Source organism: Camelina sativa, chromosome 5 (genome assembly GCF_030686135.1).
Source record: "Camelina sativa cultivar CO46 ecotype springtype chromosome 5, ASM3068613v1".
Classification (NCBI taxonomy): domain Eukaryota; kingdom Viridiplantae; phylum Streptophyta; class Magnoliopsida; order Brassicales; family Brassicaceae; genus Camelina; species Camelina sativa.
The window spans coordinates 16,509,324-16,533,457 of NC_141884.1; the positions used below are offsets into that span (position 1 = coordinate 16,509,324).

The following is a 24,134-nucleotide window of genomic DNA, read 5'->3' on the forward strand; positions in this document are numbered from 1 at the left end:
ATAGTTCATCCCCTTCATATAGGATGAGAGGTGACGGCACCAGAGTTGTCAGCAGCTGTCAGATCGTAAGGAGAGATCATGAATCTCACATTGACAGTCGTTGTGTTCGTGTCCATCGTTTTGTTCCCAGTACTTCTGGACATGTTTGAAAGAATTAAAAAATAAATGTGTTTCTTGCTCTGATACTACGTAGAGGTAGAGAATGAAGGTGAACAATTATTTTATGTTATTGATAATCGAGTATATACACATATATATACATTAGCATAGGCAAGTCTAAATCAAAAAGATATCAATCGAATATACAAGAATGGTTATGATAAAAAATAACTCTGATTACGAGAATTGTGGAATATGATATCAGTAGAGAATAATATCCCAATAAACTTATTTATCTAATCAATGTTTACCAAAATCTTGCTAATCACGCGCGACTTTTTTTCTCTCTCATCTTTATCCGATTCATCTCAATTTTTTTCCCTCTTAACACGTTCCGCTATATCTCTCTTTGTAATTCTTCCTTTTTGGTGGTGAGCTTCTTCTTCTCCCTTCTTTTCTCATTCTCTTTTATTTATCAGTTTCTCCATTAGTTAATTCCCGTTTGGTCAAAACATATCTCTTTCTTCTCTTGTGTGGTAAAGGTGACAACATGAGAACCCGACAACGACAAACCAAGGCAGAGGAGACTCAGGGCTGAGGGCTCGGGCTTGGGCTTCTCTCTCGACAACTCTCTCATTTTAGAGTTTTGGTTGGAGTGACACTTAGGAGGGCTCACTACAAGAAAATGAGTCCATTGTCACGTAATATTCCGTCACAATAATTTGTTTTTCGTCACAATAAAAATATTGTTACGAATCTGTAACGATTGGTGAATGGTTACAATACAATGGTCACAAAAAAATTTTGTTACTAAAACGTCACACGAGTTGCACTAACTCATACGTATCTATTTCGTCACCAAATGTAACGATTTGTAAACATATCTAAAATGTCACAATTGCTTACTAAAATTATCGTCCCAAATACGTTTTAGTTCATGACCAAAATCACGTATCAAGTTAGTCACTATTTACGACGCCACTGTAATCTCAAAATGTCACACTTAGTGACCTGTTAAATGTCACTTTTGTCACGGTTACTAACTAAGAACATGTATCAAAACTGTCATTCATTATGACAAAACTTTAATCTCAAACCGTCTCTGATGATTACAAAAAAATCGTTGCTAATTAGTCAAAAATCTATATTATGAAAGTTGCTCAACTCTCTCCATATGAGTGACAAGTCAGCAGTGGAGAGAATGACATCTGTCAATTCAAATTATAAGCAAACATATTTAAAAATAAAGAGGAATTTGAAACATCTTTCATGTCTTTTATTCTTTTTCATATCAAAAACAATTTTAATATTTATATAAGAAAACTAGAGAGGCTTAGAACATATTGATGTATTCTTTAAGAAAGTAGATGCATCACCAAAATAAAAAAAATGTCTCGAGAGTAAAACTAAAGATTTGCTTCGTTCTCTTAGGGTAAACCATGAAGATATGAACATATGGTTTAGGCGCTAGAATTTCTCAACAATTTGAAGGGTTGTAGCAGTGACTGGAAATTTGGTTACTATTATATAGAAATTCATGAAAGTTTGTCCTTAGAGAAATAAATTTTATATATGAAATCTATATTATGAAAGTTGCTCAACTCTCTCCATATGAGTGACAAGTCAGCAGTGGAGAGAATGACATCTATCAATTCAAATTAAAAGCAAACATATTTATAAATAAAGAGGAATTTGAAACATCTTTCATGTCTTTTATTCTTTTTCATATCAAAAACAATTTTAATATTTATATAAGAAATCTAGAGAGGCTTAGAACATGTTGATGTATTCTTTAAGAAAGTAGATGCATCACCAAAATAAAAAAAATGTCTCGAGAGTAAAACTAAAGATTTGTTTCGTTCTCTTAGGGTAAACCATGAAGATATGAACATATGGTTTAGGCGCTAGAATTTCTTAACAATTTGAAGGGTTGTAGCAGTGACTGGGAATTTGGTTACTATTGTATAGAAATTCATGAAAGTTTGTCCTTAGAGAAATAAATTTTATATACGAAAAAGATCAGAGTTTTGCACTATCGAATGAAAGATAGTTAAATCAATGATATAATGTTGGTTGAGAAAAATAGAGAGAGAAAAGAAGAAGGAAAGTAAATTCTAGAGTTATATTCAAGAAATTAAATAGCTAGCAGGAAGGAAAGTTGTCTATCTTAATTATAACCATTAAAGAGTTAACCAAGCTGCATAAAAATCCTTTTGATAAAAATAATTTGAGAGTCTCATGGTATTTAATTAAGAAGCTTAAATACATATATATATCTAAATACCTAAGTTTTAGACAAGAATTGTAGGATGTTTAAATGTTTTAATCTACCAATCAAATGTGCAAATAGTATGATTATTTTACTTCCTAAAAAATATGCTAATAGTTTTTATCTACAAAAATTACTTTAGAATAAGATTTAGTTTTAAACAAAATTGTATTCTTTGCCTCCTCACAAAAAAAATCTTAATTAGTTTTATTTAGTAATATATAAAATGTGAAAAATATAAGAAGCAAAAAAAATATTACAATAAATATATATATATATATATATATATATATATATATATAAATATAAACAAACCCGCACTACGTGCGGGTATTCATCTAGTATCAACTAAAACATTGTTTCAAAACCATCATATGTTGTGACCAGCATAACCGTTTTAAATAAGTCACTAATTATAACAAAACCGTAGTCTCAAAATATTACAAAATCCAAACTTCATAAATATGCTATCTTCTCTCAAAAGGTTAAGTTTGGGTTTGTTTGGCTTATTGTTATTTTTCTAAGAAAAGTTTTAAGCTTGGGGAGCCATATTAGACCACCTCCAGTGGTGAAAATGGGAAGGTTGCTCAAAAAAATAAAAAAAATATATATATATATATTAAAAATATATATATATATTAACTATAGTATTGTTGTAAATAGAGGTTTAGGTTAAAGCTCTTGTTCTTATTATTGATAATGAATCCGAGATTACATATATATAGGTTCCCATAGGGACCAAGTACAAACCGACATAAGTAAAGGACATAGCCGAATGGGCTTAAGTAATGGCCGATGGGCCTTAGTACAATGGACTGTAAACTACTAAGGCTAATAGATGGGCCGGTCAGATAGAATCCATCAAGTGTTTTACAACACTCCCCCTTGGACGAGATGACCGTGCCTATGCGAGGATGGGATCGCTGCAATGTGTTAAGGGGATGCTGCCTCATTAAAACCTTACCAGGAAAACCCATTGGGACAAAACCTTGGTGAAGGAAAAAGAGCACAGCACACATTGCTCCCCCTGTTCCAAGCATCACTCTAAGTCCTTGAGCCTCCGCATTCCAATCTGGTGCGTGAGCTTCCTGAAAGTTGTAGTCGGTAGTGCCTTGGTGAAGAGATCGGCTGAGTTGTCGCATGATTGGACTTGTACCACTTGAACTTCTCCGGCCTTTTGTAGTTCATGTGTGTGAAAGAACTTTGGCAGTATGTGCTTCGTCCGATCTCCCTTGATGTAACCATCTTTGAGTTGTGCGATGCAGGCTGTATTGTCTTCATAGATGACCGTGGCTTCCTTGTTGTCTTCTAATCCGCTATCCGTCCGTATATGCTGAGTCATAGACCGCAACCAAACACCCTCACGGCCGGCTTCATGTATGGCAAGGATCTCCGCGTGATTTGAGAATGTGGCTACCAAAGTCTGCTTCATGGAACGCCAAGAGATCGCTGTACCGCCGTGCGTAAACACATAACATGTTTGTGACTTACCATTGTGTGGATCGGATAGATAACCTGCATCAGCAAAACCAACTAAACCATCTTTGTTATAGTTAGTATAGTAAAGACCAAAGTCTGTCGTTCCTTGAAGGTAACGCAGAACATGTTTAATACCATTCCAGTGCCTTTTGGTCGGACAAGAACTATATCTTGCTAGGAGGTTCACGGCAAAGCTGATATCTGGCCTAGTGTGACTAGCCAAGAATATTAACGCTCCTATAGCACTGAGGTAAGGCACTTCAGGACCAAGAATTTCTTCATTGTCCTTCTTAGGAGCAAATGGATCTTTATCCACTTTTGTACTTCTCACAACCATTGGGCTAGTCAATGAGTGAGCTTGCTCCATATTAAATCTCTTGAGTACCTTTTCTGTATATGCCTTTTGATGCACAAGGATTCCATTATTTCTGTACTCAAGCTGTAACCCCAAACAGAATTTTGTTTTGCCTAGGCCTTTCATTTCGAATTCTTTCTTAAGATATTCGACTGTTTGGGTGATTTCCCCAGAGGTTCCAAGGATGTTCAAGTCATCCACATATACTGCTATTATCACAAATCCTTTGTTTGCAAACTTCTTTATGAATATACATGGACTGATCGGGTCATTCTTATAACCTTCCTTGGTCAAATAGTCACTAAGTCTATTGTACCACATTCGACCACTCTGTTTCAGTCCATAAAGCGATTTGTCTAGCCTTATGCAGTATTGGTCTCGACAACCACTTTTCTTGTGTTCTATACCCTCTGGTAATCTCATTATCCAGTGGACCATACAAGTATGCAGTTACAACATCCATTAACCGCAAATCCAGTTTTTCTCTTACAGCCAGACTTATTAGATACCTAAAAGTCGTTGCATCCATCACAGGGGAGTATGTCTCCTCATAATCTATGCCGGGTCTTTGAGAGAATCCTTGTGCTACAAGCCGTGCTTTGTATCTCACAATTTCATTCTTCTCATTTCTTTTCCTTACAAAGACCCACTTGTGTCCAACTGGTTTGATTTTAGGTGTTGTCCTTATGATCGGACCAAACACACTTCTCTTCTTTAAAGAGTTTAACTCCACATCAATGGCTTCTTTCCATTTAAGCCAATCTTTACTTTGAGTGCACTCTAATATAGATGTGGGTTCTAGATCCTCATTTATTTCAAGTGCTACCTTGTATGCAAATATATCATCAATGTCGACATCTTTTCGGTTCCATTGTATACCAGACATAATATAGTTTATTGAGATCTCATTGTTGTCAATTCCTTCGGGTTCTTGGGTCTCAGCGTCCTGAGCCTCATTTGATACCTTAGGAGTTTCTGTGACAACGTCTGGTTGTTCTATAATCCCTATAGCCTCGGTCTGATTTGCACCTCTTTTACTCTTCCGAGGATTCTTATCTTTGGAACCTACTGGTCTACCCCGTTTCAAACGTGGCTTAGACTCTATAGCAACTTGGTTATTGTGTTCCTTGTGAACATCAATACGTACTGGTGCATTACAAGCTGGTATGTACGATTTTGTTACTCTCTTTGGGTCAGCAAAGGAATCTGGCAATTGATTAGCTAGCTGCTGTAAATGAATTATTTTCTGTACTTCTGCATCACATGCGTGTGTGCGAGGATCTTGCCAATTTAAGGATGTTTGATTCCATGTGATTTCCTTGACCAGCTTGTTAGACTCTCCCCCTAATGTAGGGAACTCGGACTCAATGAACTGACAGTCCGCGTATCTGGCCTTAAATAAATCTCCTGTGAGTGGCTCGAGATACCTTATGATTGTGGGAGAGTCATATCCAACATATATTCCCATCCTCCTTTGAGGTCCCATTTTTGTTCTCTGTGGTGGAGCAATTGGTATATATACGGCACAACCAAATGTTTTGAGATGGGACAAGTCTGGCTCTTGACCCGTTAATAGTTGGGATGGTGAATATTTGTGTTCACTAGATGGCCTAATGCGTATGAGTTCTGCTGCATGTAAGACCGCGTGTCCCCAAGCTGACACGGGAAGCTTCGATCGCATTAATAATGGTCGAGCTATCATTTGTATACGTTTAATGAAGGATTCAGCTAATCCATTTTGTGTATGGACATGTGCCACAGGATGTTCCACACTCACCCCCATGGACATACAGTAATCATTAAACGCTTGGGATGTAAATTCACCAGCATTATCTAGACGTATAGTCTTAAGTGGAAAGTCCGGAAAATGTGCTCTTAATCTGATGATTTGAGCCAACATCTTAGCAAAGGCTAAGTTTCTTGTGGATAACAAGCATACATGAGACCATCTGGTTGATGCATCTATCATCACCATGAAATATCTAAAAGTCCCACTTGGTGGGTGTATTGGTCCACATATGTCACCTTGTATCCTTTCCAGAAAATTTAAAGTTTCTCTTGTGACTTGTACTGGTGAGGGTCTTACAATAAGTTTCCCTTGTGCACATGCTACACAAGTTGCATTTTTAGGGAAAACTTTTCTTTCTTTGAGGTTGTGCCCTTTTGAACTCTGGATTAATTTACGCATCATGTTCTGACCCGGGTGGCCAAGCCGGCCATGCCATAGAGTGAATTGTTCATTGAACATTTTGTGCTTTGCTAGGTTAGCTTCTATCATATTGATCTTAGCATGGTATAAACCACTAGTGCAGGTATAGTCTCTAGGATCTTCTTTTGTCCATTTACATTTTCTGTAATGTATAGGAACTCTTTAGATCCTTCACCCTTGGTTTCAACATGGAAACCATTTAGTCTTATATCTTTAAAGCTCAATAAGTTTCTCTTAGAGCTGGGTGAGAATAAGGCATCACTTATTTCTATATGTGTACCCTTAGGTAACAAAATGTGAGCCTGGCCGTAGCCTTCTATCATGTTTGCTATACCCGCAATTGTACTAACATTTGCACTTTTCATTTTAAGGTTTATGAAATATCTTTTGTCTCTTAGTATAGTGTGGCTGGATCCACTGTCCACCACTAGTTCACTCAAGTCCTCGGCCATTTCTATTAAGAGGACAATAATTTGTATTTTACGAGACAAGTTTTATAAAATAAAATCCATTGCATAAATCAAAGCAATTATCCATTACAAGAAATTTAAATCATAGAAAGCATAGAAATTAAACCAAAATAAAAACGAAATTCAATTTAAATCTTTAAGGCAATCGGAAGTCTCATAATCTAGCAAGTCGTCCTTCTCATGATCAAAGTCTCCTTCATCATCGAGGTGCACTAGATTAGCCTCGGGTTTCTTCTTTAAAATTTCTTGGTATGCCTCAACCAGGTGTTTGGCAGTTCTGCAGTTCTTGTACCAGTGGTTTGTCATACCACATCGGTTACAGGCCGATTTGGCCTTAGCGTGTGGTTTAAAAGACCCACGGCCTCTACCACCACGCCCGCGGCCTCCTCGGCCTCCTCGGCCACCACGTCCTCTGCCACCACGGCCTTGGCCGTAGTGTCTTTCTTTGTGGACGTAGTTGGCCTCTAGAGGTTCTTTAGGCTCTTTGACCTCTGCAGCAACTTTCTTACCCAAATCAACCTTGTTTGCCTCCGGTAATGGGGCTGTACCAGGAGGTCTCATAGCACTGTTCATCATCAGCAATTCATCATTCTGCTCAGCGAGCAGTAAACACTCAATGAGTGCCCCATAATCGGCAAGCTTTTGGTGCCGATATTGCTGCTGGAGTACTCGGTTATTAGGGCTGAAGGTAGACAAAGTCTTCTCAATCAGCTCCTTCTCAGTCACCTCTTTTCCACACAGCCTAAGGAGTGAGACAATCCTAAAAAGCTCAGAGTTATACTCTTCCACGGATTTGTAATCCTGGATCCTTAGGTGTTTCCAATCATACTCTGCCTTTGGAAGGAGCACCGTCTTTTGGTGCCCATAACGGCGTTTAAGCTGTGTCCAAAGGTCAAGAGGATCTTTTAGGAAGAGGTACTGGCTCTTAAGAGGCTCAGCAATGTGATGATGTATGTGCTGGAGGCACTTACTCTTTTTCTTTTTAGCGCACTCCAATGTTTCGTCAAGGCATTCTTCCAATCCGTTTGACTCGAGATAAATCTCAGTGTCATTTGCCCATTGCAAGTAGTTATTTCCAGAAGCTTGCAGGATTGGGTATTCAAGGCTTTTGAGGTTTGCCATCTGCAACGATAGACAACCGATAGTTAGCATGCGGTATATGAGACCGAGCCATGCAACATTTATTTAGGTCATGCGGTAATGAGACCGACCATGCCTTAGGTCATGCGGTAATGAGACCGTCCATGCCATGCCTTTATGTATATTTTCGTTTGGTTTAATCAACATGCATGCAAGACAACAAAATCAAATGCATGCAACAATCCTAGATAGTATTTCCTTTTTCTTAAAGTTTCCTCTTAGTTTAAGATTTACTAAATTTATGTTTTAGGAAATATCTTAGGCTTTAGGATAATTACTATATTTTAGATTAGGAATTTATCCTAATCAAGTTTTAATTCCGAAATTTTAAATTTTAATTCCTTAGCAAAAGCTTAAGTTTTATTTTCGGATTTTAGGGTTTCATGTTCGAGATTATAGGGTTTTATGCAGCCGAAATTAACAAGAACAATCTATGGTTCAATTTGTTTTCTAACACCCTACTCGAATCCTTATGATGCATGAATGATCAATTTTTAATTTCCTAGAACAGTTTAATTCAACAAATATTTCTAGGTTCTTATGCATCACAACAAGCAATCAACCAAACTTTAATCTTAAGGGATAATTGGTTTTAATTCTCAAAAAATCTAACAACCTAAACATGATTCAACTTTTAAGTTTTAGGCTTTACAGATCTTAATCTATGTTGGTTGTTTACTTGTTTTTCTTTTAGGGTTTTAATAAATCTTAAGTCCAAATTCGTTCATAGGGTTTTAAGAAGGTTTAGAACTTTTGTTTACCTTCACCGAATTGGATCTCTAACTGGTTATGAACCGGGAGCTAAAGACCTCGGTAATTCCTCTCTTCCTCGAACAGCTTCCCTCGATCAGCTTCTTGCTCCGCTCGAACTCACCCCCGAACCGCGCACCAACGAACCTCGATCAAGTTATCGATAGAAACTTGATCACGAGCTAAGGATGCTCGTGGATCAGTAAGAGATCTTCGAGATAAAGAAGATGAATCTCGAAGAAGAAGAAGAAGAAGGCGGTTTAGGGTTTTAGGGAAGAAGAAAAGATCGGCGGCTGCCTTTAGGGTTTTTTAGGGTTTAGAGGCTATCGTGCTGATAACGTGTTGTAAATAGAGGTTTAGGTTAAAGCTCTTGTTCTTATTATTGATAATGAATCCGAGATTACATATATATAGGTTCCCATAGGGACCAAGTACAAACTGACATAAGTAAAGGACATAGCCGAATGGGCTTAAGTAATGGCCGATGGCCTTAGTACAATGGACTGTAAACTACTAAGGCCAATAGATGGGCCGGTCAGATAGAATCCATCAAGTGTTTTACAACAAGTATAATATTTTAATTTTTTATTTAAATGAAACCACTAATAAACAGCCACGTGTACAGATAATTAAGGAACCGATTGTCAAACAAACATTTTAAGAACACATTTACATTTTCTCTCTTATTTTTTAATATATTTCTTATTTTTATTTATGAGAAATTTGTTCAGCAACTCCGGCCCTTACATCTTGAGAGACTAATTAATAGTTGTGAAAAAAAAACTCCAGCGGGAGTTGCCCTGCCCTTACATCTTGAGAGACTAATTAATAGTTGTGAAAAAAAAGTCATGGAAATAAGCGCATTCAAAATAATTCAGTTTTTTAACACTCTTAACTTCTTAATTAGTAGTTTCCAACATCGGTGAGTAGTGACAACTGACAAAGGATATAAACAAAGACACGCGTATTGTGGGTGGATACAAAAGAACGTTTGAATCATCAATGAAATACATTTAAGAAAGAAAGAGAAAAAAAATAGTTTTTTTTTTAAGTTTAACAAAGTTTAGCTTTGAGATCCTTTCTCAGAATTTTTCCGGAAGGAGATTTGGGAATGGAAGGTACAAAGAAGACCTTGTGCAATCTCTTGTAGAACACCACCTACGTACAAAAACAAGTAAACATACACAATGTATTCAATAAGTTAACCAACAATGGTATTAATTAAACCCCAAAAAGAAAGATTTCTACCTACCTGTTTGGCAATATATTCTTTAATATCTTCTTCAGTGATATCATTTCCATTGGATCGCACCACGAAAGCCACTGGAACTTCACCAGCGACTTCATCATTTTGCCTGCACATTTATGTTGCAGAATGATTTAAGAAGTGCGATGCCGTTTTATACTCAACATGCGTATATATTAGTGTGAGATGATTACTTACGGAACAACAGCTGCATCCGCTATTGAATGGTGGTTGATGAGCAAACCCTCTAGTTCAGCCGGAGGGACCTATTTTTATATTTCAAATTTGATCATCGCACCACAGTTTCTAAACCATCTTAATTATATTTAAACTAATATGAGTGGACTTACCTGAAAGCCTTTGAACTTGATGACCTCTTTGAGTCGATCAACAATGAAGATTTCATCATCTTCATCCACATACCCAATATCACCTGTGTGAAGCCAACCTTCTTCGTCTATTGTTGCTGACGTGGCTTCTGGATCGTTCAAGTACTCTGCATGCGCGCCAAAAGTTCGTTAAAATTTTCATACCAATTTGTTTAACAATTAATATATATCAAACTCTTTAATTTGCAGTACTACGTTTTGTAATTTGACCCCTTAATGTAGTTACAAAAAAATATATATATATATATATATATAAATAAAGAAAGCACGTCACGTGTACGTGGAAATGTAAAGGACGTGGAGACGTATGCACTTTAGAAATAATATGCTTATCTGCATGTCGTACAAAAACATGTGATGATGCGCAAACCTTAATAAAAAATTGCCGAATAATTCCTTTTTATTTTAATGTTAAGATTTGTCGGTAACTCACTAGCTTTAGTTTTTTTCCATAAATTAAGTTTTAACGTATGCTTGCCAAATAATAATAAAAAAAACATTATTCTTCTGAAACCATTACAACTTTCTCTTCTTCATAAGAATCATATGTATAAATATATACCTGATTTTGGAACCATTCTTAAATATTTATGAAGATATTTTAACTATTTTGTAGTCTTTTCAGTCTAAAATAAATGAGTGATATATACTTTTTGAAATTCTCCAATAAATTAAATTTGTTCTTTTTTTGTTTTTGTTCTAATTTATATCCTCTACTAAGAGCAAATCCATTGAACATATTTCAGAGAGGATTAGAAGAATAAAAAATAGTGGAGAGATGAGACAAAAGTGTCTCTGTCCAAAATTAATAAGATATCAAATCTACAACTATTTTTATTTTATTGGTTGGATAAATTAAAAAATAACTAAATATTATCAAAATATTATTAATTAATTTTTTTGACATCTAAATGGAAGTATGTTCAATGGATTTGCTCTAAGGACATTATTAGTGGGAGTTACTCAGAAAGAGAGTTACTTAAAAAATAATATATAATAATAAAAGAGAAGAAGAAGTTAAGAGGATCGATGCTTGAGTTACTTGCTGAAGAATTGTTATTCTTAACAAATAGCCACATGTCGTATTTCTAATAGTTGCCATTAATAAAAAATAAAAATATATATATATATAATTAAAATAATTTTTTTTTTTTAAAAAGCAATGATGTCATCGTTACTGCAGTGATGATGGTCTAAGGTATCACCTTTCACTGTAAAAAAAATTATCACCCCAAAAAGAAAAAGAAAAAAAACGAACCTTTCATGATCTGTTGACCGCGGATACAAATCTCACCAGGTTGGTTGTAACCAAGAGATAGACGTGTCTCGAGGTGAACCACTTTAAGCTCTGAGTTTCGGACCACAGTACCACAAGACCCTGATTTTGTCGGGATCGGTTCTTTAGCGAATCCAAGGCTCATTGACAAAACTGGTCCAGCCTCCGTCATACCATATCCCTGTAATTCGTATAATCCATTCGTTACTACTTCTCTATATAATTAGAATATTCTTGGCACTATCGTACAATAGTTCGAAATAATTAAATTAGTCGATGATACGAGGTTGCTCCAATAAATATACATGGATTCCCTATAAATATACATGGATTCCCTATAAAAATAATATACATCGGCATAATTTAAATACTTTAGGTTACATATCCTTTTTGAAAAAATTGTTTACATTTAACTTAAGGTTTCATAGACTTGACTTTGTGGTGTGGAAATATATATCATTCATTTTTATTGATGATCAATTTGTTGAATGTGTCTTAGGCTAATGGCACTCAATAATGATATAGTGTTCAGCAGCCTGGTTGTAAGAGGAGTTTAATGGGCTTATTATGTCTTAACTTTTCAAAACAAAAAAAAATGGAAAATGAAAACAAGAAAAAAAAAAAAAAAAAAAAAAACGATGTGTGTGAAAGAAAACGTGACCACGTCACATAAGTGTGTTTGATAATTTGACCCCATCTACTTTTTCCACTACTAAATAAAGGAAATTTAATTAAGTAGTTCGCACAAAAGAAAACCAATTAATGTGTACGTAATAACATTTTTGGTTTAAACCTTTCATGGCTTCTGATAATATATACTATAAATGTCGTCAAAGTAATGAAATTATTCCAAAATCTCTCAAAAAAGTTATGTATTTATGTAGGAAGAATATTAGTAGAACATCTCGTATTCATTATTTTTGAGAAGAAAAGCTATCACAAGTAACTAAAAATTTATACTAGAAAATAATATATTTATGAACAAAAAAACTTATAGAAAAATAATTTTTCGAATTATTGGCCAAAACGACCAAAGTAATTTATAAACGAAAATAATGTAAAAACAAATAAAGAAGAAGACATTTGGAGAAATTATATACTAACACAACAAAAACTCTTTATAAAGTATATATAAAGAGGAAGTAATGTGAAAATATATTCTGATTGACGTCATAGAATTAGATGTAGTAGTACTAGTATCCATTGCAGCGGCGACCTAAATCATATCCAAATTCTATTTTTCTTTTTCTTTTAGTAAGTCAAAACCTAAACGATAACTGTTTTAAAATTAAATATATATAAATAAATTAATCAAAGATTAGAAAAAAAGTGGTGAGGTGCAATGCGAAATTAGCTTGAGATCAGATAGAGCGTACGTAACCAAAAATTATGCCGATGACTTAGACGTAACTCACTCCTCACTCTCTTCCCGTGCATTCTCCTCCCATTTTTTGTTTTTTTGTTTTTTTTTGTTTTTTTTTTTTTTTTTTTTTTTTTTTTTTATCTTTTTTAATATTTCCTTTTAGCAAATTTATTTCAAATTTTTTTATTCATATTAAAATTTTCTTGATATTTTTTTTTTTTTAAATATGCATAACGAAATGATTCCCGCGAAATTGGTAGGGTTTTAGACTTGTAGTAAAATAATAAAGTATTAGGTCTAAAAACAGAGACATGAGACAGAGACATACCTGGCCAAGGATGGCTTGAGGGAGACGGCGACGTAGACTATCTTGAAGATCTTTGCCTAAAGGAGCTGCACCAGAGAGAACCAATCTAACAGAGGAAAGATCGTAAGAGTTAACGGCAGGGTTTTTAGCTAGAGCGATCACTAGCGGTGGAACAAGCGCCGCCATTGTCACTCTGTGTCTTTGGATCAGATCCAACAAGGCTCCGATCTCGAACTTGTGCATTAAAAGAACCGTAACACCTGTCATAAGGAGTGATTTAAAAGTTAGACAAACACATTCGTGATGAAAGAGTACGAAACGACGTAGTAATTTGGTTACCGGATCGGATGGAGTTGAGGAGGACGCTATTGAGAGAGTAGATGTGGAAAAGAGGTAAAACGCAGAGTACGACGTCGTTTGGTTTGAGGTAAAGATTTGGGTTATCTCCATCTACTTGTTGTGCAACGCTTGTGATTAAGCTCTTGTGAGTCAGAACCACTCCTTTCGGTAACCCTGTTGTTCCGGATGAGAACGGAAGCGCAGCCGCATCGTCACCGCAGATATGGACGGTTTCTTGAAGTGGGTATGGCTGGTTGGTGAGGAGTGTGGAGAACGAGAGACAATTCGCCGGTGTTGGTTCGTCGGTGGTGATGAGAGTGAGGTCTTCTCCTAGGTTTTTGAGTTTTTCAACGTATTGAGAGTGAGTGATGATGAGTTTGGCTCTGGAAGATTTGAGCTGTTTGTAAATCTCTTGACAAGTGTAGAAAGGGTTGGCCGTGGTTGAGACGGCTCCGATCATGGAAGCACCCATGAAGGAGAAGACAAACTCGGCTGTGTTTTGGAGAAGGATCATGATGACGTCACCTTTTCTGATACCTAACTTGTACAGCCCGGAAGCGACTCTCCGGCAGATAAGGTGGGTTTCCGCGTAGGTGTAGCTTTTTCCGGTTGAGCCAACGATGAGACAAGGCTTGTCGGAGACAGAGGAGAGTTTCTCGAAGCAGTAAGTGTGGAGAGGGAGGTGGTTGGGGATGTCAATGTCCGGGAGCTTCGACCGGAAAATGCGAGGAGTAGGAGAAGGAGGAGGAGGAGGAGGAGGAGGAGGATGGACATCGCCGGAGACGACGACGGATGTATCGGTTGGTTTGTGAATCTGAGGTTCGTGTAGAGCTGCAGTTATCATTGTGAAATGTGAACAAGAAGTGTTTTGTATTTTTCAGAATGTGAATGTGTACGTGTTTGATTAGTCTCACTTGATCTTTTTGTTCAGAAATGAATTTTATGTAAATATATAGTAATGTGCGTGTGTAGGTGGTGATTATATGGAAGGAGAGTTGTCTAAAAATGAAATAAATGAAGAAATAAATATGTGAAAGAGAAAGAGAAGAAGGAGAAGAAATTGTGGGGGTAGGTAAAGGGAATGGCTGATAGAAGAAGAATGGAGGGTCGTTTGGTTTGGTAGGTTTCCATATTTCCCTTTATACTCTCTTGCATGTTCTTATTTCTCTATTTTATTTATTTATCATTTTTTTTAATACTGAAATTCTGGTACATATATTGCGTATATAAATAACTAGCCACCAAATCTTGTTTTCTTTTACTAATATTTATACAACACATTTTGTTTTCATTTGTCCACTATTCACTAAGACCTTGATTGGTAGTGTATATAAGTGAGCATATAAATTTTACAAAACCAATAACGTTTTGTTTAGAAAGCATAAAGGGAGCATAAAAGGCTTTTAAATGCTCCACAACCCAATGCTCCTAAACGAAGCATTTTTCAAGCATAATAATTTTAAAGTTATTAAAATACAATTTTACCCTTATTAATCACTTAGAGTTTACTATATTTGTATATTTAAAATGTCTAATTTTGTAATTTTATGTCTAAATGCTAAAAGTTGTACCAATCACATATCATTGTTAATAAATAATAGCATACAGCTTATGCAGCATACTGCTTATGCTGCACAATATTAATGCTTCACTAACAGTTATTCCAATCAAGGCCTAAGTCAGATGCATGTTTTGATTTGTATGGACGGTTAATTTTGGGATGTATAGACTTTAACCGGAAAATGTTTTGGGTGCAGAGATTTTTTTGACTGTTAAAGTCTAGTTGGTAACAAAAACAATCTGTAAAGCTGTGATTATTATTTTAAAATATAAATTATGTTACAAGCTAGTGAATTTCGTATGGTAATATAGGGACAAAAAAATAATAATAAAAGTTTAGAAGAATACAAAAAATTCATAAATAAACTATATATGTAATACACCAACATATTGATATTTTGGTGAGAATGAATATAAAATAATTATAGTGAAATGGATCTTAAGAAAGGAAACGATAATCATAACTAATTTATCAAAAAAGTTATGTGAAAATATATGTAAATTTAGACAGAGTTTTCAATTATTATGGGATGAAGACGGAATAAACTTTCTAGACTTTCAGATGGCTCTCAAAGTCTTCAAATTCACCCCTTTGTTTTGTATAGATAAAAATAGTGTATCAAATAGTTTTATATATTTTGGCTGGATTTTTTTCTAAAAGAACAACTATTTACAATTTTACATGATGACACATGGCATATTTAATAAAAGGATAATTCACTTCAAATAAATAATTATATTGAAATATATTTTCCAATACCTAAACATAGAAAGTTTGATCAGTTGTATACTAATTCTGAGATGTTTTTATCTTAACATTTTTGCAGTACATTCTTGTTTACGGCTCGGTGAAAATTAAAATATATAATTTGATTCAATGATTTGGATCCTCATTCATTATAGTAGTTTTTAATATATATGGTCATTTATCAATAGTCATAATATTTCTAATTTCTATCATTAACAATAAATATGATAATTAATAAATATCCTAATATTTATCGAGATTCTAAATTTTTAATCCGAAATTATAACTTAAAACTAAATTATTTAAAATCGATATTTAATTATATATATATTAAAATTAATATAATTACTTATTCAGTTATTATTAATTAAATATACATACTTATAATTCTTTCAAATTCAACACCTATTTATTTAATAATTGATAATGTAAATGTTTGCAATACAATAAAATATATATAAAACTGTAAAATTTTATTAAAAACAACCAATACCAATTATTTTACAATTATACCATGAGGACAATCCTAGTTATTAAGTTAAACATAGAAAGTGGTTCATAGTCATATTATAATAACACCAAATTTAACTGCAAATCCAAGTGAATTGGAAGCTTAACTTAGTAAGATCAAAATTTATTATTGTTATAGGATATAGTCCGCTTCTTTAGTCTAATCGCTTAATTTTACCAAATTTTAATAAATTTTAAACTTAAAAAGTTTAAATATTATGAACATAGAAACTTATAAAAAGTTTTAAATATCAGATGACGAGTTATATGCGAAATGAGGTTGAATTCACTTTAATATAAATCGAAAATATCATTAATCTGATGCTATAACACAATAAATCATTATTCTAAAATTTTGTTAACACCGCCAATTAAATTGATTCAATTATAATTGTATTAAAAATATTGTCTACGGATTAAATCTTAGTTATATCTACTTTAGTTACTCTTTTCTACGCTAAGCTATCCGAAGGAATTGGAGTTTTTAAACACCGTGCTCAATTAATTTCGCAAGTAATAACACAGCGTACCAATAGAAGCGTTGTAGGCTTTCTAGCCATAGCCATCACTAGGCAAAAAAGGGTTGAACACAGTCGTTCATCTCCCACTAGGGTCTTCCACAGACTCCGTGTCCGTCTGGTATCCTCGAAAACAACGAAGTTTGTGGAAAAAGTATAACTACTATATTCTACAGAACAATATCAATAACTATACTTATAGACAAATTCTTTTAAGTTTGAACGTTGATTCACTATCGAAACTAGTTAGTGGACCACACTTTCGAGTAGATTACAAAGAATGTGTTTGAGAGATATTATCATTTAATGTAAGCAACTGTACATCCATGGTTCATAGGATTTGCCTGTTCATACCTTGAGACACGAGTGTGCTTTCTTAACCTCTCAAACACCAGCTCCTTTATAACGCCCGTCCCCATTCCATGAATGATAAAGAGGATGGAGCCCGAGTCTCTTCCCGAGATGGCCATGTCTAGCTGGTGAACCGCTTCTTCTGCCCGCATTCCTCTTAGATCCAATGTGTTCTTTGACGTTTGAATCCGCACTGGTTCGCTCTGAATCTGCAACACACTTCCTAGCTCTTTCATGTTTATCTGTGAAAGTATCAGGTACCACAGAGAACTGATGTTAAAACTCAAATGAACATATTACAATCATATTACAAATTTTCAAAAAATTGTAATTCAACGAGGGAGCGTTGAGCTTGTTTCGGATGTTTGAAGTCATCTCAGATGCTACAAAAAACACTGATCAAGTCAGGTGGTTTAGTCTTTGAGGATCCACAGTACCATTTTCATTGTCTGTTACACATACGTTCATTATTTTGAACATTAACAAATAGCCTTACTATTTTGCTTCATTTTCATTGTTCTGTTTTCTTCAAGTTAGAATTTATGATGACATACCAATAATGGTTAGGTAGCTTAAGTTTCATAATGAGATACTGCAAGAACGGGACCTGAAAAGTCTTATATCAGAAAATGATGTATACCTGTCTCTTTGAACGTAGAGAACGATTGGATGTTTGGCTGCTTGTGCTACGCGGAAGGGGCTTTATGTCCTTTTTCTTAATACGTACTCTTATCTTACCATGCTGGACTAGAACTGTCTCATCATCTCCAGGTTCTTCAACCACAGTACCTAACTTATCTCCAAGTCCAGTTACAAGAACTTTTTCACCTGCTTGTGGCGAGTAGTCACTGTCCGGTTCTACCGTAGTTACAAGATCATTAGGACAGCAAGCTTCAATAATGTCTGCAACTGCCTCTTCCGTTTGCAGAATTAAGGAACTGTATTGATCAGCTTGAGTGATTTCTAGTTGATTTTCGAACTCAGACACCAGTTTCTGCATCTTTAATTTAGCAGAGTTTAGATCTTCTTGTATCTTCCGGGTTTCTTGCTTCAGAAGAGCCCTCTCACGTTTTTCAAGATCATGCGACTCATGCTCAAGCTTCAGGATAAGATAGGGGAAAAGGATCAGGAACAAAAACAGACACTACAAGAGTTAAATAACAACAAAAACAAAATTAATAAATGCCATTTTTACTGTGGAAATATATAAAGTGATAATTGAATCAGATTCGAGGACGAGACATATAACCATCTGATGTGTCCTCTATAAGTGATATAATCTCAACCACCTAAAAGTTTAATAGTTCAACCACCAATATATTCAAGAATAGACAACTGATATTCTATTACACAACAGGACTATCCCCACAATCAATTCTCTCATTACTGCATTATTTCGACAGGGGTATCAACCAAGGTTATTATGCTCCTCAAGTAAACATAATATTTCTGTAGGACCCTTTTCTTATGATTACTGCATGCTATAGTCACACATGTAAACATAAAAGTAGAAAGAAGCAATACCTCGTGGTAAAGGTTCATCAAGTCTCTATGAAATGCTGCAGCCTTGGTTGTCTGAAGCTTTAGCTTATTCCTTTCTTCCATAAGGGAATGAAAGAGTGAGCCTTTCCGTTCTACCTCCTGCTTTGGATCTAATTTCTCTGTCCATTTATGTGCATCCTCTAATATTCTTCTATTGAAACCAATGGACTTAGCTACTCTCAATGCATTTGATGAACCGGTACTTCCCCAGAGTATTCGGAATGTAGGCTGAAAAGTTTCCATGGAGAACTCCATAGCAGCATTTTGGAATTGAGACTCATTATCCTTCAAACGACTTAAGTCTCCGTAATGTGTGGACACAACAGCCACATTAACACGATTTTTCATATACTGTAGGATACTGGTAGCAAGTGCAACCCCTTCTGAAGGATCAGTTCCACTACATATTTCGTCTAGTAGGACAAGCGAATTTTCTGAAATAATGTCAAGTATTTGACGTATCCGTGAGATGTGGCCGCTGAATGTTGAGAGACTCTGCTCCAAAGACTGCAAATAAAAGTTTGAAAAAAAAAAAAAAGTTGAACAGAAAAGCTTTGCAAGAGATCAAGCAAGATTCTTAGAAAAGAGAAACACGCAGGAGTTTTGAAAGTGTGACTCAAACTAAAAAAATTATAATAGGTTTTTTAGATATGCTCCCAACAAAGTTAGTAGCATGTAGACCTAGATATAAATCGAGACGTTAGTAGCTTATGTTACTTTGCAAGAAAGGCTTAACGTAATACCTGGGGATCCCCGATGTCAGCCAGAATAAGATCGAACCAAGGCAACCTAGGGCAATTCTTAGCAGGCAGATACATCCCCGACTTCGACATAAGAGATAATAATCCCAATGTCTTTAACAAAGCAGTCTTTCCTCCTGTGTTTGGACCCGAGATGACGACTACTTTGGCTCGGCTTTCAACTTTAATGTCCACTGGCACAGGAAAAATATTTCCATCGCTTGGGCTGCCTAATACTGAACCAAGAAGTAGCGGGTGCTGCGCAGATTCAATGTCTACAGCTAAAGATTTACGGTCTCCACCCAAGTCCAGTGTTTTAGTGTGTTCTGAAGTTAGGTTGGGATAGACACCATTCATCCATTTTGCATGTGATGCTCTTGCAAAAGCAATGTCAAGTTCCAGTATTCTATCCAACAAATGGAATATATTACTCTGCGCGTTTGACACTTGAGATGTTAAAATGCTCAAAATTGCCATTTCTTCAGCTTTCTCGGAGTTGACATACCTCACTTCCATGTTATTAAGGTCTAGTGCCTCTTTTGGTTCAATGAAGCATGTTGCCCTTGAGCTACTAACGCTTAAAACAACGCCACCTGGAAGTAAACTTTTGTGCGTAGCTCTAATAGCTACACACATCCTTGATCTGCGCTGGGTTATCAAAGGCTTGTGAGTCCCACCAGCCTGAAAAATCCTAGTTGATATATCCTTCAAAAGAGAGTCCAAATTCTCAATGTTTCTCCTCCTTTCAGATCTTATAATCTCCAAATCTTCACTAGCTCTGTCAAGAACCATAGACATGTTGCAGTCGATACAAAAACCAATCTTGTGCTGCAATGTATCCTTGAAATCACAACCCTGAAGTATATCTACAAGGGGAGTAACCCTACAATATATAAGAGAAGCAAAGGCTACAGACATAAGATTCTCAATAGCAATAAGAACACTGGATAACACTAGATCATGACATTCTGATTCTGTAGTATCGCAACACGGTTCAATCATCTTTTACATGGCAGGTGACACTTAAAAAAAAAAAAAAAAAAACACTAGTATCTCGTTGGTTAATCCATCACAATTTGTCTACACATAAGAACTAAGCACATTCTCTCACTGATAAAGGGAGCAGACCACAAATAAGAGGATAAGACAAATACCGTTTATCACTGTTGGCAGCTTCTCGAAGTTTCTGAAACGCTGCTGAAGCCGCCATTAATGTGTTGCGAACGGCGCAGAGCTCTCTAACGGTAAGCAATTGACCAGCCACAGCACGCTCAACGATATCAGACAAGTCCTGGATATCAGAAAGACCTAATCGCCGCGACTCCATCATCTCCATAGCCGCCAACGCAGCCGCCGTCTCTTCAAGGAGAGTCCTGCTCTCCTCCGGCGAATTTCCCACAGGAATCTCTGCGTTTTTGGTGGCGGAAAGGCCCATGGTTGTGGAGGCGAAGGGAGAGAGCTGATTGCAGAGGGCTCGCCATTCGAGGACCTCCAGAGTTTGGCTTTCGATTGACTGTGACTCGTCGGACGAGGCGGCGCGTGGGACTAAGGAAGAGGTGAACCGTAAACATGACTGTAAGGTGGCGCGTGAGGATTTGAGGTGAATAGGCGTCGGTATGAGTAAGTGGAGGGAAAGAGTAGAATTCATTATGCCCTGTGGTAGAATTTGGAGTTTCCAAAAATCGGGGGAAAAAGATGCTTATCCTTTTCTTTTTGGGGCTCGATTAGGCCTATAGAATCAAAACTAGAGGAACCGAATCCTAAAATTGGTAAAAAGATGCAATTGTGTTATAAATTACGAACTAAAGAGTTGTGAATTAGGAGCGATGGTGATCAAGCCCATTAACTACCCCCAGGACTGGTCTCATTTCCGATCCCTATTGCAGGAGATTGATTAGTCATATCACTAGCAGCATGGTGGTGTGGGAGTGTACGCAGATAGCTTCTTCGGCAAATAAAGCTGTACGAGCCATTGCAGGGAGTGTCACAACTCACACGCCATGGAAGGTTCCAGTCCTACCTTGCCTTGGGAGGTCCTTCCTGGCTCCATGATGTTCTGGTTGCGGACGAGTGTTAATGCATGAAGAGGTTCTGGTTAGCTTTGATTGTCATACTTGGAGGGCTTATTAGCCTCATTATCAAGTATTTGTTTTTCTCATTTCTAGTGTCCCTATACCAGAAAGGGTGTTACGAGATTTTAGCACCTTGTATAGTTGTACCATATATCCCCTAGTCTTATGCTTTTTCTCATTTCGCTCTTGTATTTTTCCCAAACCTTTGCATTTTCAATCAGATAACAAAAAAAAAAAAAAAAAAAAAAAAAAGAGTTGTGAATTATGAGAATAATCAAGAGAAAAGAAGTGAGAATACTATTTTGTAAAACATTAATTCCTCCTATACCACATTTCAATAGTATTTTTTCAAGTTTCTAAATAGAGGTTTCTATGAATTATGTTTCAATGACTTGTTTCCGTATTTCTACGAGATTCTGTTTCAAACAAAATTTGAAAACAAAAAACCAAGCTTAAAAAGAGTTTCCATGCAACACTATTTATTGGTCTACAATATATTATTTTAGGGTTGGTGAACAAAATTATGTACAATATAATTATTGTTTTTGGGATATATATTGTCCACCATTATTAATATATCACAAAGCTGGTTTGAGGATAATTTTGTATAGTGGACAAGTTTGAAACTATCCAAAATTGTTCTTTTACACAACTTATTTATTTATTTACCAATGGACATGTTTCTAGCATAACAATGTTCATAACCTCTCTGACAACAACTTCTCTTAATTTGAAATGTTTATTTTACAACTTATCTACTAGTCAACATGCTTACCAAATGGACAAATTTCAACTTCCAACTACTGGACAAGATTTAACAACACTAATCTTTTCCACTATGGATCCCATTTGTCTGCCTAATACAAACAATTAATGTTCATTTATGTTGCCAAAAATCAAATGTATATTAAATGTCAATGCTGTCAATGGCGTTTCATGTCTATGTATCATAAAATGACACTATTAATTTCAAATTCTCGCTCATAACCTCAAGGGTGTTTTCGACTTTTTCAGTAACTTTTGTTGTAGAACAGGAAAGATGTTTTCTAATGTGCTAGAATTGAAAAGTTTTTAATATAATATGATACTCTCTACTAAATTTCCAAAAAAATGAGCATGGTGATTCATACACTACATAAAGAGACAAAGACAAAAATATATGTGCTAATGACAAGTGGTGAACAAGTGTTACACAGTCAGGTCATATATTGTATGTAGGAGATATGTGTCATTAAGATGGAAAACACTTGTTGCAATAGATAGTTATACTTATTATATAACAACTATTATTTTTTTAAAAAATTATACATATATCATAATATTTTTTTTTCTCAAATGAAATATATATTGATTAAGATGGATCATTACATAGAGAGATTATTAGCCAAAGAGGCTTCAATACAGAATCAGTGTAATATGTAGAATCTATACAGCCAAATTTTGCTAGAGCATGAGCTACACTATTACATTCTCTCTTTGTAAAAATAAATAAAACTTTTTGTAATTTGGATGACCAAAGATTGATATCTCGAATGAGATTTGTTAAGGAAACATTATGCGTTTGACTGTTAACCAATTTAATTAAAACTTCACAGTCTCCTTCGAAAATCAGTGAATGATAACCCCTGAATCGCAGCTAAAAGTCCTTTTGTTTCCGCTTCTAAAGGAGATCCTACTGAACTTAGTCTTGTTGCTCCCCATACAAGTGATTCTCCTCGACTGTTCCTGAAGATCCATCCACTTGTTGCCTGTTGTGTATGATAATCAAAACTTGCATCAAAATTGCATTTAATAGTTGGATGTGTCGGAGGTAGCCAGGTAATATTGTTCGTTCTTGGGATCAGTCGTGGTGTTTCTAATTTTTGAAAGCTACGAATCCATTCTGTAGTGTCTGACTTTGCCTGCAGAACTGTTTTAGTTGCACTCTCACGGTAGTTATTAAAATCTTGATTGTTTCTAACTTTCCAAATATGCCAAAGTAAAACAAAAGGAAAAAGGGAGTCAAAGTTGTTGGTAGTTTGATATGAAAAGGTTATCAGTTGAGATATAGATTCTTCCGCATTCAATGGTAGTTGATTAATGTTCAAAGCAGAACTGTTAGATAGTCTCCACGCCATTTGAGCAAAAGGACATGAGAACAGAGCATGTTCTATTGTTTCCTCTGTTTGGCAACATCTTGAACATAAAGGATCAATGTTCATTCCCCGTCTTCGTAGTCTTGTTGTGGTTGGTATGGCTTGTGACACTATCCTCCAGAGAAGATGTTTAATCTTTGGTAGTAGTCTCAATTTCCAGATTTTGTTCTTTAATTCCACTGATCCGTATGGTATATCCAATATCACTCCTGGATCAAATGGGTAGTGAGTGATAAACCAATACCCGGATTTGACAGAGTAGACACC

At 35.6% G+C, this 24,134-nt stretch overlaps 3 protein-coding genes across 4 annotated transcripts; all 3 read right to left on the reverse strand.

Moving 5' to 3' along the window:
* Positions 1-7,004: 7,004 nt before the first annotated feature.
* LOC147943826 (uncharacterized) lies at positions 7,005-8,003 on the reverse strand. The gene is made up of 2 exons (XM_087512379.1): positions 7,801-8,003; positions 7,005-7,623 (listed from the first exon to the last, which is right to left on the reverse strand). Exons 1-2 carry the CDS (start codon positions 8,001-8,003, stop codon positions 7,005-7,007), a joined length of 822 nt encoding a protein of 273 aa, XP_087368505.1.
* A 1,453-nt stretch (positions 8,004-9,456) lies between these two features.
* Positions 9,457-16,012, reverse strand: LOC104787492 (4-coumarate--CoA ligase 3). Its single transcript, XM_087450148.1, has 7 exons — positions 13,692-16,012; positions 13,374-13,612; positions 11,665-11,863; positions 10,368-10,513; positions 10,216-10,283; positions 10,024-10,126; positions 9,457-9,929 (listed from the first exon to the last, which is right to left on the reverse strand). Exons 1-7 carry the CDS (start codon positions 14,533-14,535, stop codon positions 9,825-9,827), a joined length of 1,704 nt encoding a protein of 567 aa, XP_087306274.1. The 5' UTR covers positions 14,536-16,012; the 3' UTR covers positions 9,457-9,824.
* Positions 16,013-16,885: 873 nt separating this feature from the next.
* LOC104787493 (uncharacterized) lies at positions 16,886-21,851 on the reverse strand. Of its 2 annotated transcripts, XM_087450147.1 has the most exons (6): positions 20,815-21,851; positions 19,664-20,543; positions 18,903-19,427; positions 18,019-18,477; positions 17,382-17,620; positions 16,886-17,145 (listed from the first exon to the last, which is right to left on the reverse strand). In XM_087450147.1, exons 1-6 carry the CDS (start codon positions 21,306-21,308, stop codon positions 17,007-17,009), a joined length of 2,736 nt encoding a protein of 911 aa, XP_087306273.1. In that variant the 5' UTR covers positions 21,309-21,851; the 3' UTR covers positions 16,886-17,006. The 2 variants fall into 2 exon arrangements, with proteins under 2 accessions (XP_087306273.1, XP_010511393.2); XM_010513091.3 differs by lacking the exon at positions 16,886-17,145 and having other exon boundaries at positions 17,238-17,620.
* Positions 21,852-24,134: the final 2,283 nt, after the last annotated feature.

Excerpts from the sequence above, each read along its gene's own strand:
- LOC147943826 (XM_087512379.1), bottom strand. The coding sequence starts at position 8,003 with ATGGCAAACCTCAAAAGCCTTGAATACCCAATCCTGCAAGCTTCTGGA. Across the intron at positions 7,624-7,800 it reads GCTGAGCCTCTTAAGAGCCA|GCTGTGTGGAAAAGAGGTGA; the intron begins GTACCTCTTCCT and ends CTCACTCCTTAG.
- LOC104787492 (XM_087450148.1), bottom strand. The coding sequence starts at position 14,535 with ATGATAACTGCAGCTCTACACGAACCTCAGATTCACAAACCAACCGAT. Across the intron at positions 13,613-13,691 it reads CCTCAACTCCATCCGATCCG|GTGTTACGGTTCTTTTAATG; the intron begins GTAACCAAATTA and ends TCCTTATGACAG. Across the intron at positions 10,514-11,664 it reads CGGTCAACAGATCATGAAAG|AGTACTTGAACGATCCAGAA; the intron begins GTTCGTTTTTTT and ends GCGCGCATGCAG.
- LOC104787493 (XM_087450147.1), bottom strand. The coding sequence starts at position 21,308 with ATGAATTCTACTCTTTCCCTCCACTTACTCATACCGACGCCTATTCAC. Across the intron at positions 19,428-19,663 it reads CTGACATCGGGGATCCCCAG|TCTTTGGAGCAGAGTCTCTC; the intron begins GTATTACGTTAA and ends TTTTATTTGCAG. Across the intron at positions 17,621-18,018 it reads CTCTACGTTCAAAGAGACAG|ATAAACATGAAAGAGCTAGG; the intron begins GTATACATCATT and ends ATACTTTCACAG.